The 13,881-nt window shown below is 37.1% G+C and overlaps 1 protein-coding gene across 1 annotated transcript in view; it reads left to right on the plus strand.

Moving 5' to 3' along the window:
- The window catches only part of ZPLD1 (zona pellucida like domain containing 1), a 43,274-nt gene that overhangs the window by 1,064 nt on the left and 28,329 nt on the right, over positions 1 to 13,881 (plus strand). Inside the window, exon 2 of the mRNA XM_032406209.1 lies at positions 13,162 to 13,382. Coding sequence (XP_032262100.1) covers positions 13,162 to 13,382 — 221 coding nt within the window. The remainder of the gene's footprint in view (positions 1 to 13,161; positions 13,383 to 13,881) is intronic.

Here is a 13,881-nt window from a genome sequence, read left to right on the forward strand (position 1 = left end):
TCTAGGAAGGTGTTCTAAGGCAGGGTTGTTAATGATTTTGAGTAACACAAAGGAGGGCTTTTAAAAAATATTTTTTGTTATGGAAAATTCAAATATATACAAAAATAGAGATGACTAAAACAAGCATTTGGGGTGATCAAGCAGCTTCATCAATTATCAACACATGAATTTTGCTTCATCTGTCTCTTCTTACCACCCCCCCCTCTCTGGAATAATTTAAAGTAAATTCATTATTCATGCTTCAGAATGTGTATCTGATGGAAAAGAACTTAAAATTTTATACTTCATGTATATGTCTAATAAATTTAACAATAATTACTTAATATATCATCTAATACTCAGCTGAGTTGCCTCTAAAACATCCACATGGTACATTTGTTGACATGTGTCTTCAGTCTATTTTAATTTATAACAGTTTTCTGTCCCTTGCTTTTCTAAAATGTTCAGTAATGTGGTCATTTGTTTTGTGGAATTCTGCCTTTGGGTCTGGTTGATGCAGCTCTGATGTGTCATTTGACATGTTCCTCTTTTCCCGTATACCCTGTAAACTAATTAGAGCTAGAGGTTTGAGTAAATTCAGGTTCGGTTATTTTGCCAAGAAGACTTTGTGGGTTATTTGTGTGAAGTATTTTGTCTTTGTTTTGTAGGCGATGAAGAGCCATTGTGTCCTTTCAAACATATTCTTTTAAGGATCTGACCTGGTCACATTTTGTTTTAGAAAGCCACTATTGGGAAAAGTGAAAGAACAAGTTAGAAGAAACTAGAGACAGAGAGAAATGTCATGAAGGCAGTGTCTGTGGGAGCAGAAGAAGGAGACAGCTCTTAAGAGATATTTTGGTGGTGAACTCAACAGAGCTTGAGAGCTGGTTCACCTGGAGAGCTGAAAGAGAGGATGATGACCATGTTTTAGACGATGTTTTGAACTCGGATAACTGGATGGTGATATTGCCAACTGACACCAAAAGTATAGGGCACTTGCATGTTTTAGAAAGAAAGTTTGGGTTTGAAAATAGTGAGTTTGAGGAGCTTCTAGAATTTATAGTGGCGGCCTCTATCCAGTAGTAGAAAAAAATGGACCTGGGTCTGAGGAGAGAGGTTGAAACCAGATAGCTGTGTAGGAGCTGAGTCCCTGTGCAGTGAGTAAGTAACAAGTGGGGGACAGGAAAATAAAAGGTAGGAAAATAGACTACTATTTTAGATAACATAGGTGGTGAAGGGAAGAGGAGTAACTGAGCCAACAATTTAAATAAGAAGAGAGGATTTGGGGATTAGAGAACTAGAGACCGTTTATATACATGAGTAAAGGGAAAGTATTCAGAGATTGGGAATAGCAATAAAGAAATAATTGATGTGATGAGGAAAGAAAATATGGAAGAAAGCAAAGGTACAGGTGGAGGAGTTAACTTTGGGGAATTGGTAGCTGTTTCTCTGATTTAGGAGAGAAGGAGAAATAAAAGACATGGGCAGAGAAGTTGAGGGATGCTCATTGTGACTTGGGAGGCAGAGGCAGAGGCCCTTCGGGGAGTGAGGGTCCAGAGGCCTGGCGGGGGCCAGGGAGGGTAGTCAAGCCTTCCCCTGTTACGTGCAGAAAAGAAGGCCAAAGTGTAAAAAGATGGCTCAGCAGAGAGGATCTACCTGATGTTGTACTTACATACTTGTAAAGGTAAATAAAACATGTGAATGAGCCAGGAAGTGGCTAGGACAAGGTAGGGAAGTATTTTTCATGTGGGAAATTTAAAAATTATGTTAAAACACTCATTTATAATGGTGCCTGCTGACCACCTGCACCAAAATCACCTGCGAGAGTCGTTAAAGGTTATTTACCCCAAAACTGTTTACTCCACTGTTTTACCCCAAATATGTAGTGTCCAAATCTCTGATAGTGGTGCTGAGAATCTGTATTTTAAACCCTGCGGATGAGTCTAATGCACATTTATGGTTAGGAACAACTGACATAATGTATACTATTATTTTCTTTAGTCCATTATTCCAATTAAAAGCACAGTCATGTGTTAGGGGAATAAAATTAAAAACAAAACCTTCTCGCAATCCAGAAATTCTCTCCACGAGGATAGTAGAGATGAAAACACTTATCACTGAGTAAGCATTAAACCAGAATGTGAGGCTTATCATAAACAATCCATCAAGAGATTGCAGAGACAGAAAGAAATCTTACTCTTTTATATAGCCAAGCAGATGCAACCCATTACATACGTTTTCAAGATAAACAATAACTAGTCCTCAAATAAGAGGACTTGACAGCACCATTTGTCACATATAGTTCATTCTAAATATACCTGGTAATTGGGATGACCATCTGTGTAAGCATATTGGCTTTATCTAGAGGAAAAATAAACTCCTATCTTTACAAAAGGAAGTACTTTTGTAATCTGGAGATATGCTCCCTCCGAAGTTAGGCTCCCACCCTCCCACAGAAACTGTGACATAGGGGGGCTATTTTCCTTGATGTTTACATTTCCAAGAGATGGTTCCCTGATCATTGAGAAAAATTCCTGGGTCATAAAGCTGACAGCAGACCTATCTAGTCTTCAGAGGATTTATATACATTTCAAGGAGAGGAGAAAGTACTTAGAATTACAAGTTTTCTGATGTAAATTATTTAAGAAAAGGGAGGAAGAAGTTTCTTCCTTTATTTTAAACAGGGAGAAGTAAACATCTTATTTTAATTTGTATTGGTCCTTATACATGTTAACACTTTTAGTATTGTCAAGCTTAGACAACAAATATCCAGACTTCCCAAATGTACACGCACGTGCACGCACACATACGTATGCACGCACACGCATATTTTTGCAATGGAAAATCTATATTAAAAAAAAAATCTAAGATCCATATAGCTCAGAAGTCCCAGGAGAGGCTTTAAGTTTATATGGGTATTATTTTCAAGTAAGCCCATTTTTGCAGGTCGTTTGCAGAAGAAGACCAGAGTGAGCAAATAAAGCATGAAAGGTTAATTGCTCACTTCCCTCTTGACTTGTGGCTTCTCTTCCACATCAGGATCACCCTTGATGTCATCAGGAGCTCCACAAGCTGCTCAGATACTAAGCAATGGGATAGAATGAGAATGAGTCTGGCAAAGGAGAGGGGCTATCTAAATGCAAAGTAATGTTAATAATGATGAAAGTAATCATCTCACCCTATCTGACCTTTGCTGTTTCGTGACATTAGAACTATTTTCTTTAATTTCCATGGCATTTATCCTTGGGCCAAGGGAACTGCCATGGTTTAATTCATTTTAAATTTAAAGGGACACCCTTTAATTTTAAAGGTAGTTAACTCTTGGCTATCCAAGCTGATAGCAGGGGACAGACTTATAACCCACTGACATTATGGTAGTGCTCTTCCCAGAATAAAATTCAAACCACAGTTGGCTTAGAGTACCACAGAATTATTTGGCCTAAATTAAATATATGGGTAAATGCATTTGGCCTCTGTGACTGACATATACCTTTCTGAAACTACCACCCACCCCCGCTTTTTGGGAAGATGGTAGCATATAAGGGTTAGCCTCTAAGAAGTCTTTAATGATAAAGGCACAATCAAGGAAAGATTAGGCTTATGGAACCAGAAACTCTGTGGCTCGACGCTGTCTTATAGTGAACTAACCACTCATGGGAAACTGAATATAAGTCAGTGTTACACAACTTGTCATTTTGTATTCTATTTAAAATAACACTAATAAGGAAGAAAACAATGGGTTCCATGTATTGAGTGATACGCACATTACTAATTCTTTCTTGTATTCCTTATGACAAACCTATAAACTCTTTTAACATCATTTTACAATGGGGAAATTGAGGATTAGCATCTGTTTAATGTTGCAAAGCTAGAAATTGACAGGGATATAAAACTAAGACTCTTTCCATCAAACCATGATGCCTTAAAATGAATTTTGAATACTAAGTTTAAAATAATCAAAATGGGAATTACCACATTAAACAATCTGAAAAAATCACATAGTAGGAAAACTTGTTTAGCCTTTTAAGTACCTGCTTGACTAAGGAAATCTTTTTTTTCCAGTGAGAGCTATTAGTATTTCAGTAAACATCAGTGTTCCACAGGAAATAAAATTAAGAATCACCAATTTAATTGAATTTATGGGTGGGTCAAGCAAAATGAACTCTCTAATCTTGTGTTAGGCTCTGCTTAACCCTTACATTATCCTGTGCCCCAAGTAAGAGTGGATAATGGAATAATTATTCAGGGGAATATGTTTTGGACTTTCTGTGATAAGAAAGGCCAACTCTCCTGCCTGCCTATGTAGTAGTAGTGTTTTGGTCTCCAAGTTGTCCAGAGGATGTCTGCCTTCCGCTTTGCACCTGGACCACCATTGCTAGACCAGATGAAGCAGAAGAACTCATCCAGGTAGTGATTGCTGATCACTTCCTGATTAATCTAAGTGACAAAATGCAGTGGCAGGAAGAGCAATTAGTCAGCAGGTTCAGTGACTTAATAATTCAGAGTCCATACCCTTCTTTATTTCAATAAAGAAGTTCTTTATTGCACGAATTTTTCACTTCCTTTGCTTGCATAAATAAAATCCATATGCTTTTTTCCTGCCTGAAAGAGATGACCAATCTCTTCTGGTTCCAAAGAATGTAGAGCAGCTAGTGCGAATATAAGTCTGCAAAATTTGCCTCAGACTGCATATGAATTTCCTGCAGCACTAGAAACAACAGCTTGTATTTGCTAATGAGAAACAGATGTGAAAAACCAAGGTGGTTAGAAACCTGTTCCATGTAGGAGGGAAACTTGAATTCCTAATCCACCTTAAATTCTCCATCAGATGCTGGTGTTTTGTGTGGATGAAATGTCGATACCCAATATCAATGACTTCTTGCTTATTTAGCACCAAAATCTCAGTATTGTATAAAATCTTGTTGAGAGGAAAATCAACTTAAAAAAATGAGTTGAAAAATGAACATAGCATCTGTTCTCTAAGCAATTTTAAGTTTATATAGTGCCAAATATTTCTACTCTCATTTTACAGAGATAGAAATGGAAATGATATACAAGTTACTCATAATCTGCTAAAATTGCATAAATTAGTTTTGAAATGCCTACTGGAGTTCAGGAGGTAAATTCTTTCCAGGTGAGATTTCTATGGCACTACAAAGCAGACTCTTCAGCATAGTAAAGGCTCCTCCTATTATATTTAATAAGTTTTGGTTCACACTATCAGTTTCAACTCAATGCTACTTTGAAGGGTATATAATCCAGCCCATGAATAGAGGTGGAGTCATATTCACAGGATTACCTGCCCCTGCAACCGACCCGCACAGAGCCTCCATCTGCTCACAACAGATACCTACCCGACCCCATGTCTCCTTTTGTTTGGGGAGAGTGCCCAGAGCATACTTGTCATTTGAAATGCTCCTCCATTTATTAAACTGACATGGTTTATGCATTGGGGAGAGGTGGGGGAAGGAAAAGACCAATCCTATTCTCAGCTTTGTTTCATACACGGCCACCTGAGCACCAAGATAGATTTTTTTGGACTCAGGTTCACAAAGCTTTTTATGAGCCCTCTTTCACTGAGATTCAAAACCAGTTAGTTCCTCAGACAAGGAAAGGAGTCAGGATTCATCTCCTTCATGATTCCTCCTCCTCCTCCTCTCTCTCTCTCCCCCTCCTTTCCCCCCCTCTCCTTTTTCTCTCATCCTTTTTCATCCAAACTTCTTCTTGTCAGCATGTACATCATACAAATAGGCATTTGGTGGGAGTGCTTAATCCTATAGATAGAATCCACCCTAAGGTTTAGCTTCTGCCCCAAGTATATAGGTGTGACTAAGCAGTTCAACTGACTAAGAAACTTGCAACATTGGCATCGCCTGGGGGCTTGTGAGAAACACACAAATCAGCCCACCCCCCACCAAGATCTCCTGAATCAGAATCTGCATTTTAATAAGATTCTCTGGTAATACATATGCACAGTAAAGCATAAGAAGTGCTGGTTCGAGCATGGTACCCATGATGTCTTGCTAGCCCCAGGTGGCTGTCATGCACTTGCTCACTGTTGATGACAATAGGAATCAGCAAATCTATCACTGATAGGGGAAAATAATTTTAAAAAATCATTATTAGCAAGGAGGCAGGATAATTAGTTACCAAGACTAATGCATTTTAAAAGGTTAAATACCTAAACAAAAATAGAAAAAATCTATTAATTTCATATTATTTAATGGGTTGAATTTTCTCAATTGGAAGTCAGAAAATATGTGACATTAAAGATATTGATGTCTGACTAAAACTCTAAAAGCAGGAATCATCTCAGACACTTGGCAGAGTACAGATAGGAAATATGAGTTCTGGATGAACAGTGAAGATGACACTCTATTAATTGCACACATATTTTCCTTGTGAATCTTAGAACTTATTATTAAACGTTAGAAACCATGTATGCTATTTGTGAAGGAATTGAATTAAGCATGTTTTAATAGACATTTGCTGCATATTTGTTAGGTACCTAGTGAAATCCAGAGCTTTCAATGGGATCATAATCTACTCTGAAAGCAAATATCCACTCCCAGATATAATGTAAGCAATTCAGTAGCCTCACAATTAAAGGGATGCAAGATAGAGCACAAGAGAATGATTACCTTCCACTGGGAAATGAGGGAAAGCCTCATTAATGGACAACTTAGGTATTATTTTTCTGTTCTCGGTTCATTTCTCTTCTTACCTAAATGCTGTCATAGGTAAAATTTCATCTATTATAATTGTTTATTAGTGATACATTGAATGTTTGGTGATTCTCAAATTTATATATTTTTTCTCTTTTCTGTACTCTATTTCTGACCACCTGTTGTACATTTCTCCTCTTTTTCTTTCCTGTGTTCCTTATCTCAGGGAATGACCTAGTCACCCACTAAAGCTAGAAATCTATCAGTTTGACATCTCTCTCTCTTCATGCCATCATCTAATCAATTTCTTATAAGTTTAACCCATTAGAATGGTTTCATTTCTATGTATGTATGGATGGATGTAATCTCCACACCCAACATGGTGCTCAAACTCATGACCCCAAGATCAAGAGTCGCACACTCCTCTGACTGAGCAGCCAGGTGCCCTGGAACGATTTCATTTCTTCTCAACAATCCCTTCCAAACACCTCTCCTTTACAGAGGCATGATTGTATACAACATGTATATAAGCCTCTATCATGTCTTTATCAGGCTGCTTTATAACTGTTTAATTTTTCCATCTCCTCTAATCAAACATGAACATCTTGAAGTAAAGGAGTGTTACTAATGCCTTTATCTTCAGAGTATAGCAAAGAGACTGACACTTAATATGGATACAATAAGTAGTTTTAAAAAATACTTTGTTGACATGAAGTAGCATATAGTTTAGATCTTGAAAATAAATAGGAACAATAGCCTCTAGCTTCTATAAAACTGATGGCACTGATTTTGTTTTAAAGAATTTTATTTGTTTATTTCAGAGAGAGAGAGAGAGAGAGAGCAAGGGGGAGGGGAAGAGGGAGAAACAGACTCCCCACTGAGCAGGGGGTCTGACATGGGGCTTGATCCCAGGACCCTGGGATCATGACCCGAGCCGGAGGCAAACGCTTAACCGACTGAGCCACCCAGGCACCCCACTGATTTTGTTTTAAACCCTGTGCACCTTGCCTTTTTAAATTTTTATTATTTATTTATTTTTTTAAATGCACTGACCCCAGAGTTGCCAATTTACATGTGGAGGTTTTTACATTTTCAGATCAGTAGTGAAAGAATATTTTGAGTCCCTGCTCTTCAGGGCTGAGTATCAGCCTACAGCCCAATATTTTTAGAGGTGTTGCCACGTTTGTATCACAGAATATGTGTATGCAAATTATTTGAATAATGTATTGCTCTGTGCTCTTATTATTCCAGGTAATAATTAGAGAATGTTAAAATAAATATTCTGATGTTAGTGAAAGTAAATGTGATCTCAAACTTAACAGTATTGAGATGAGATGAAAATCATTCAGTCTATCAAAAGCTGGGGATCTTTAGTCTTATCTGGATGCCATTGGATTTAAGCTAGTTGAGTGTGCAATTGTTGAGAAAAAGGACAAAGATATGCTTGTTAGATATATGAATGATAGGCTGCAAATATTTTGTCAGTAATTGTGTCTAAAGGGAAAAGTGTAGTTAGGTGTTCTAGGAAGGAACTTTATTGGGAATGAAGAAGTAGAATGAGATTTTTATTCATATATATAGAATTGGATTCATCCCTTCTTTATTCCCATTTATATGGTAACAATACTCTATGAAATCCAAATCTGGACACTTTTTTTTTCTATGTGGTGAGATAGATGGTTGATAGTGTGACAGGATATTTAAAATTTGCATAATTTAAGAAAAGGTGAGACAAATTCATGGCCTAATTGATAGGAGAGAGAAGTGCAGAGCATTTCTTTATTTTTACCTGAATTTGATTTAATGCTATAAATCAAATTCAGGTAAAACTAAAGAAGCTTAACTTTAACCAAGCTTAGCTTGGTTAAAATATCAGGGGAGGGGCACCTCGGTGGTAAAGTTGGTTGGGTGTCCAACTCATTGTTTTGTTTGCAGTTGTGATCTTGGGGTCGTGGGACTGAGCCCTGAGTTGGACTCTGTCCCCAGAGTGGAGTCTGCTTGGGACTCTCTCTCCCTCTCCCTGGGCTCCTCCCCACCTCTCTCTCTCTCAAATAAATAAATAAATCTTTAAAATATCAGGGGCAAAATAGCTATTTTGGCAGTATAATTCCACATAAACTCTGTAAGCTGGCCTGTCATTATAAACATGCTTAGTATCTTTAAACACAAAACACTAGAAGTCAAAAATCTAAAGGTATTTATTCCTTGATCTTGTTTTTAACTTGTACTCATTGAGTTGTTTAATACTCAAGTGTTGTTCAAAAGCATATAACAATTCAGGCCAGAGATTGGACAATAAAAAGGCTGAACAAATTTAGTTGTTGAGAGCAGCTGTTATTCACTAATTCTGAAAAAAAATTTCTCCTCTTTTGGCAGAAATTGTCCTTTGGAAACTTAAAGTATCTTTTCTCCCACCTCAAAGCCTCACAAATGGAAAAGTTGTGCTGAATGGATGTCTTTAGTATCTACAACCAGGAAAAAATGTGTTTCTCAGAAGAGATGGTGAAAAGTCTTTAGAAAACTGGGTTAGGATGGATTTGAACAGATCTCTTTTCTTCCACTGCAAAAAGCCTTTAGCTTGTTATCATATCTCCTAGTGGGATCAGCTTGTAGCAAATTCAGTTTCATTTCAGGAGTTACAAGTCTTCAGTTAAACATAGAAAACTGAAGAGAGCTCTGCATCTGGACAAAGTAATCTTTGCCATTTATTAAGCTATTTTAAGTATCCACTAATTCCTCTCAAACAAAGGTGAATAAGCTGAAGTCTTTAGTTGGTTTAAATTAAGGGGAATGATATTTCTCCTTTATAACATATTTAATGATATGTATTCACTTCAATACATTTGTGATATTCCAAGTAATGCAGTGATACTAATTCTCTATTCCACTGGACAGAATGAGAGTTTTTAGTAAAGTCACTGGTAGCTAAGAATTTGATCTGACATTGAGGTAGACATTTTGTTACAGAGACATTTTGTATGAAAAAGCTTCCTGTGATTTTGCCAGTGTGTTTGCCGCTTGGCCTCCTTGTCTGCCATTTCCTTCTGTGTATTTTAAATTCTTTTTTTTTAAGATTTTATTCATTTATTTGACAGAGAGAGACACAGCGAGAGAGGGAACACAAGCAGGGGGAGTGGGAGAGGGAGAAACAGGCTTCCCGCTGAGCAGGGAGCCCGATGTGGAGCTTGATCCCAGCACCCTGGGACCATGACGTGAGCCGAAGGCAGACGCTTAACGATTGAGCCACCCAGGTGTCCCTGTATTTTAAATTCTAATGAAAACAGAACTGTCCAGCTCTCAACCAAGCCTGAGCATATTTCACACTTGTGTCGTTATTCACGTTCCCCTTTGTGTTATAAAATTTCCACTCCTTTAAATCGCTAACTCTACTGATGCTTCAAAACTCAGGTCAGGGTCATCTTCTCTAGGAGACTGTTCCTAACCAGCTGGTCTGAGTAAGGTTCATTTTCTGTACCACCCCATAGCTCTCTGCCCAATAATTCCATCAAATTGGGCCACATCTATCTCCTCTTATAGACTAAGTGATGTACTTGAGAACAAGTATCACTACTTTGTAAATCCTCAGTACGGTCTATTGTTCCAATACTTCATGCAATTAATTAATTAATTAAATATTCACATCAATGACTATGATAGCTTCCTGCTTTCTGGGACTTTCAGTTTATAGAGAAGACAAATAGACAAATACATATATGATTCTAAGGCAATATGACAGCATAATGGAGTGGCATAATTTAGATTTGAGATCAGGAAAGTCTTTGAGGAAAGGACAAGAAATTTGAGACCTGAAGAATGAATAGGAGTTATCCAGACAAAGACTGGGGGTAGGAAGAGCATCCTAAGCAGAGAAAAGAGCACTGATTAAAGGCCTCATACCAAATCTGTATTAGGCTTTTTAAAATGCTCACAGCATTTTGTTGAGGAATAATTTATATAAAATAATTTTATATATTTGTACGATTTTAAGGGTGCAGCTTGCAATTTTGACATGTGTATGCAGTCGTGTAACTACTACTCAGATCAAGATAAAGAACATTTTTATCACCCCACAAATTTTCCTTGTTTCCCCTATTTCAGACAATTCCACACAATTCCACCCCTGGAGGTAACAACTATTCAGGTTTTTATCACTCAGTGTGATGCTTTCAAAGAACTGAAGAAAGTTCAGTGAAACAAAGGTAGGGAACAAGGGGTATGGTAGAGAGATGTGAGTGCAGAGGTAAGAAGATGGCAGATCATGGAGAGTCTTGAGGACCTGGTTCAAGATTTGGAATTTTGGCACAAGTGAAATGAATAGCTGTTGAAGACCTGAGCAGAGGTGACATGATTGGATTCATGTATTAATAGCTATACTAATTAGAGAGGCTTAAGAGTGGAAATAAAGGAATCAGTTAGGAAGCTAACATAATATTCTAGGGTAAGAGATAATGGTGGCATTAGCCAAGGAATAGCATGTGGATGGAGAACAATCGATAGATATAAGATCTCATTTGGAGTTTGTAGAGACTCAAACATTTATTAAAATGAACTCTATTATTTTAGTAAAGAGCATCATTAAAAGTTATGGTTGCATTTAAACAACTAATGTTTCTGAAAGTTAATAGAGATATTCTCCCAATTTTAAGTAGTATTTATTATTTCCTGTGTGCTTCATAATGAATTTTACCTACAAAGGGAATATTGCTTGGAGTTGTCTATAATAACTAGTCTAATATTTGCCTTTTGACCATGAAAAAGATTTTCCAAAGATTTTCTTTCTTTCTGTAATGAGTTTAAAATCATAACCAAACAGAAATTTTCATTTTTACCTATTCACATTCTCAAAATATGACTCACTTTGCCAGCAAAAACTAGTACGGAGAATGAATACTTCAAAGCAAAATGCTATTGAACACTTTTACCCTTAGATTAGATTTGAGGTATTTAAGTCAATAATACTATGCCAACAAATCTTGAATGACATTTATGTATTAGTTAGGTGAACATCATCTCATTTACTAAAAATATCTTTTAGTTTGCTTCTTTTTCCTTTTTTTGAACAAGTGGTATTTCTCTAAATAGCTTAGTCAGTTTTTGTTTTGTTTGTGTCCACATTTTGAAAACCTGATGCTTGTTTTTGATTCTTTAAGTGGTAAAATGGAGTGTTAGAAAGTGGTAAGGTTACTGTATTATTTCGTAAGGCTGCCATAACAAAATGCCACAAAAAGGGTATTTAAAACAACAGAAATTTATTGTCTCAGAGTTCTAGAGGCTAGAAGTTGAAAATCCAGCTTTCAGCAATTCCATGTTCCCTCTGTCCTTCCTTGGCTCTTCCTAGCTTCTGGTGGTTTGCCAGCAATCTTTGGCATTCTTTGGCTTATAGATGCATCGCTCCAATTCTGTGTCTTCACATGGCATCCTCCCTGTGTCTGTCTCTTCATATGGCATTCCTTTTATAAGGACACAAGTCATTTTGGATTAGAGGTCCACCCTATTCCAGTGTGACCTCATCTAAACTAATTACATCTACAGTGACCCTATTTCCAAATAAGGTCATGTTCTGACAGACTGAGGGTTAGGACTTCAGTGTATCTTTTTTATGATGAGGAAGGACATGACTCAACTTATAACAGTTACCAAAAACAATAAAAGTGAAAGCTTCTGCCACTGGGAAATTGCCTCCCAATTGACCTCTCCATTTGCTACATATATTTTCTTCATTATAGGTAGAAAAATAACTAAATAGAGATATGAAAAGCTTGTGTGTGTGCATGCTCTCACCTCTATAGACCTAGAATGGATCTCATCACTGATAACTCATGGAATAGATATGGAAGTTGTGAAAATTGTGTTTTAAATTTCCACGTCTAGTTCATTCCTTTATTTTGGCATAGACATTGGCAAAATTTTCTTAGAGCAGGCTATGCACTTTTTTTTGTAGTATCAACACATTTGTTTTCATTCCTTTCTCTCTAAAGTAATTTAACATAGGCAAAATAAAATGGAATTCTGACGGACAGCTTTTGTTCCTCCATCCTAGATAAGATGGGTTACAAAACACCAAAATGCTCAGCCAGTATGGCTTACAATGGATTTTAACTGCTTCTCCCTTATACTTGGGAAGATGCATCATTTGTAGTGAGTGTCACTACTCTGGACGGGCTATCTGAATAATTCAGTTACTCCAGCTCTGAATTTTCTCTGTAACCTGATTTTTTTCCACTTAATTCTCTAATCATTCGGTAATACTCAACTGATATTTAATGCACATCCTCTATATACCAGACACAAAGAAACAGATATTTTCTAACTCCTAAGTAACTAAATCTAAGACTATTTTTCCTGGCTACTTTTCTTAACAACTTTCACATTGAATTATGATATATTCAACTATAGGAATCGGTTAAACAGACTGAAGGGATGAGTAAATATCTTAGGGGATGTTAGAGTTATTCTTGTACCCTGTATTGTGCTTTTGTGACTAATGTTTTTATATAGATATATATTTTTATTTCAGCTGAAAGAGACATCAATGTCTACTGTGGGGTGCAAGCCATTACAATGAAGATTAATTTTTGCACCGTACTTTTTTCCGGTTATTCTGAAACTGATCTGGCACTGAATGGAAGGCATGGGGACTCCCACTGCAGGGGGTTCATCAATAACAACACCTTTCCTGCAGTGGTCATTTTCATCATCAATCTCAGCACCTTGGAGGGCTGTGGAAACAACTTAGTGGTAAGATAAGTGTGAAATTGTGTGCTAGGTTTGGGGTCACGACAAAAAGTCTCCCCATTTCATAAAATAATCAGAAGCCCAATCTTTCAAGAAAAAATTCCAATAAAACTGAGCAAATCATTTTCTTTGCCTGTTTGAGGCTTCAGACATACAATTTTATTTCCCAGTAATGGTTCTGCTTATTGTAGCTGAAAGTTGAGGGGACTGAGATCAGCTGTGCTATTCTAAACAACACTATTTGTGGGAGTGACATTGATGAACATTTCCCTACAGTTTATCATTAGCTATGCTTCTCATGCTTTTTATGGAACTATCTTATCATACAAAATTTGTTTGTTCTGGTGAGTTTGGCAATGAATCCCTTGGCCCCTTGCTTCTTAGTGACCTCATTCAGAAAGAAAGATGAAATATAGACTGGGAAACTCAGAATCTTCTAGGTCCATGTTTACCATGGAATGACCCACAGCAGTGTTTTGTGGGAGAGAGCTGTCAGCATTTT

The sequence above is a fragment of the Phoca vitulina genome, unplaced genomic scaffold, assembly GCF_004348235.1.
Source record: "Phoca vitulina isolate PV1807 unplaced genomic scaffold, GSC_HSeal_1.0 scaffold8, whole genome shotgun sequence".
In the NCBI taxonomy this organism is placed as follows: domain Eukaryota; kingdom Metazoa; phylum Chordata; class Mammalia; order Carnivora; family Phocidae; genus Phoca; species Phoca vitulina.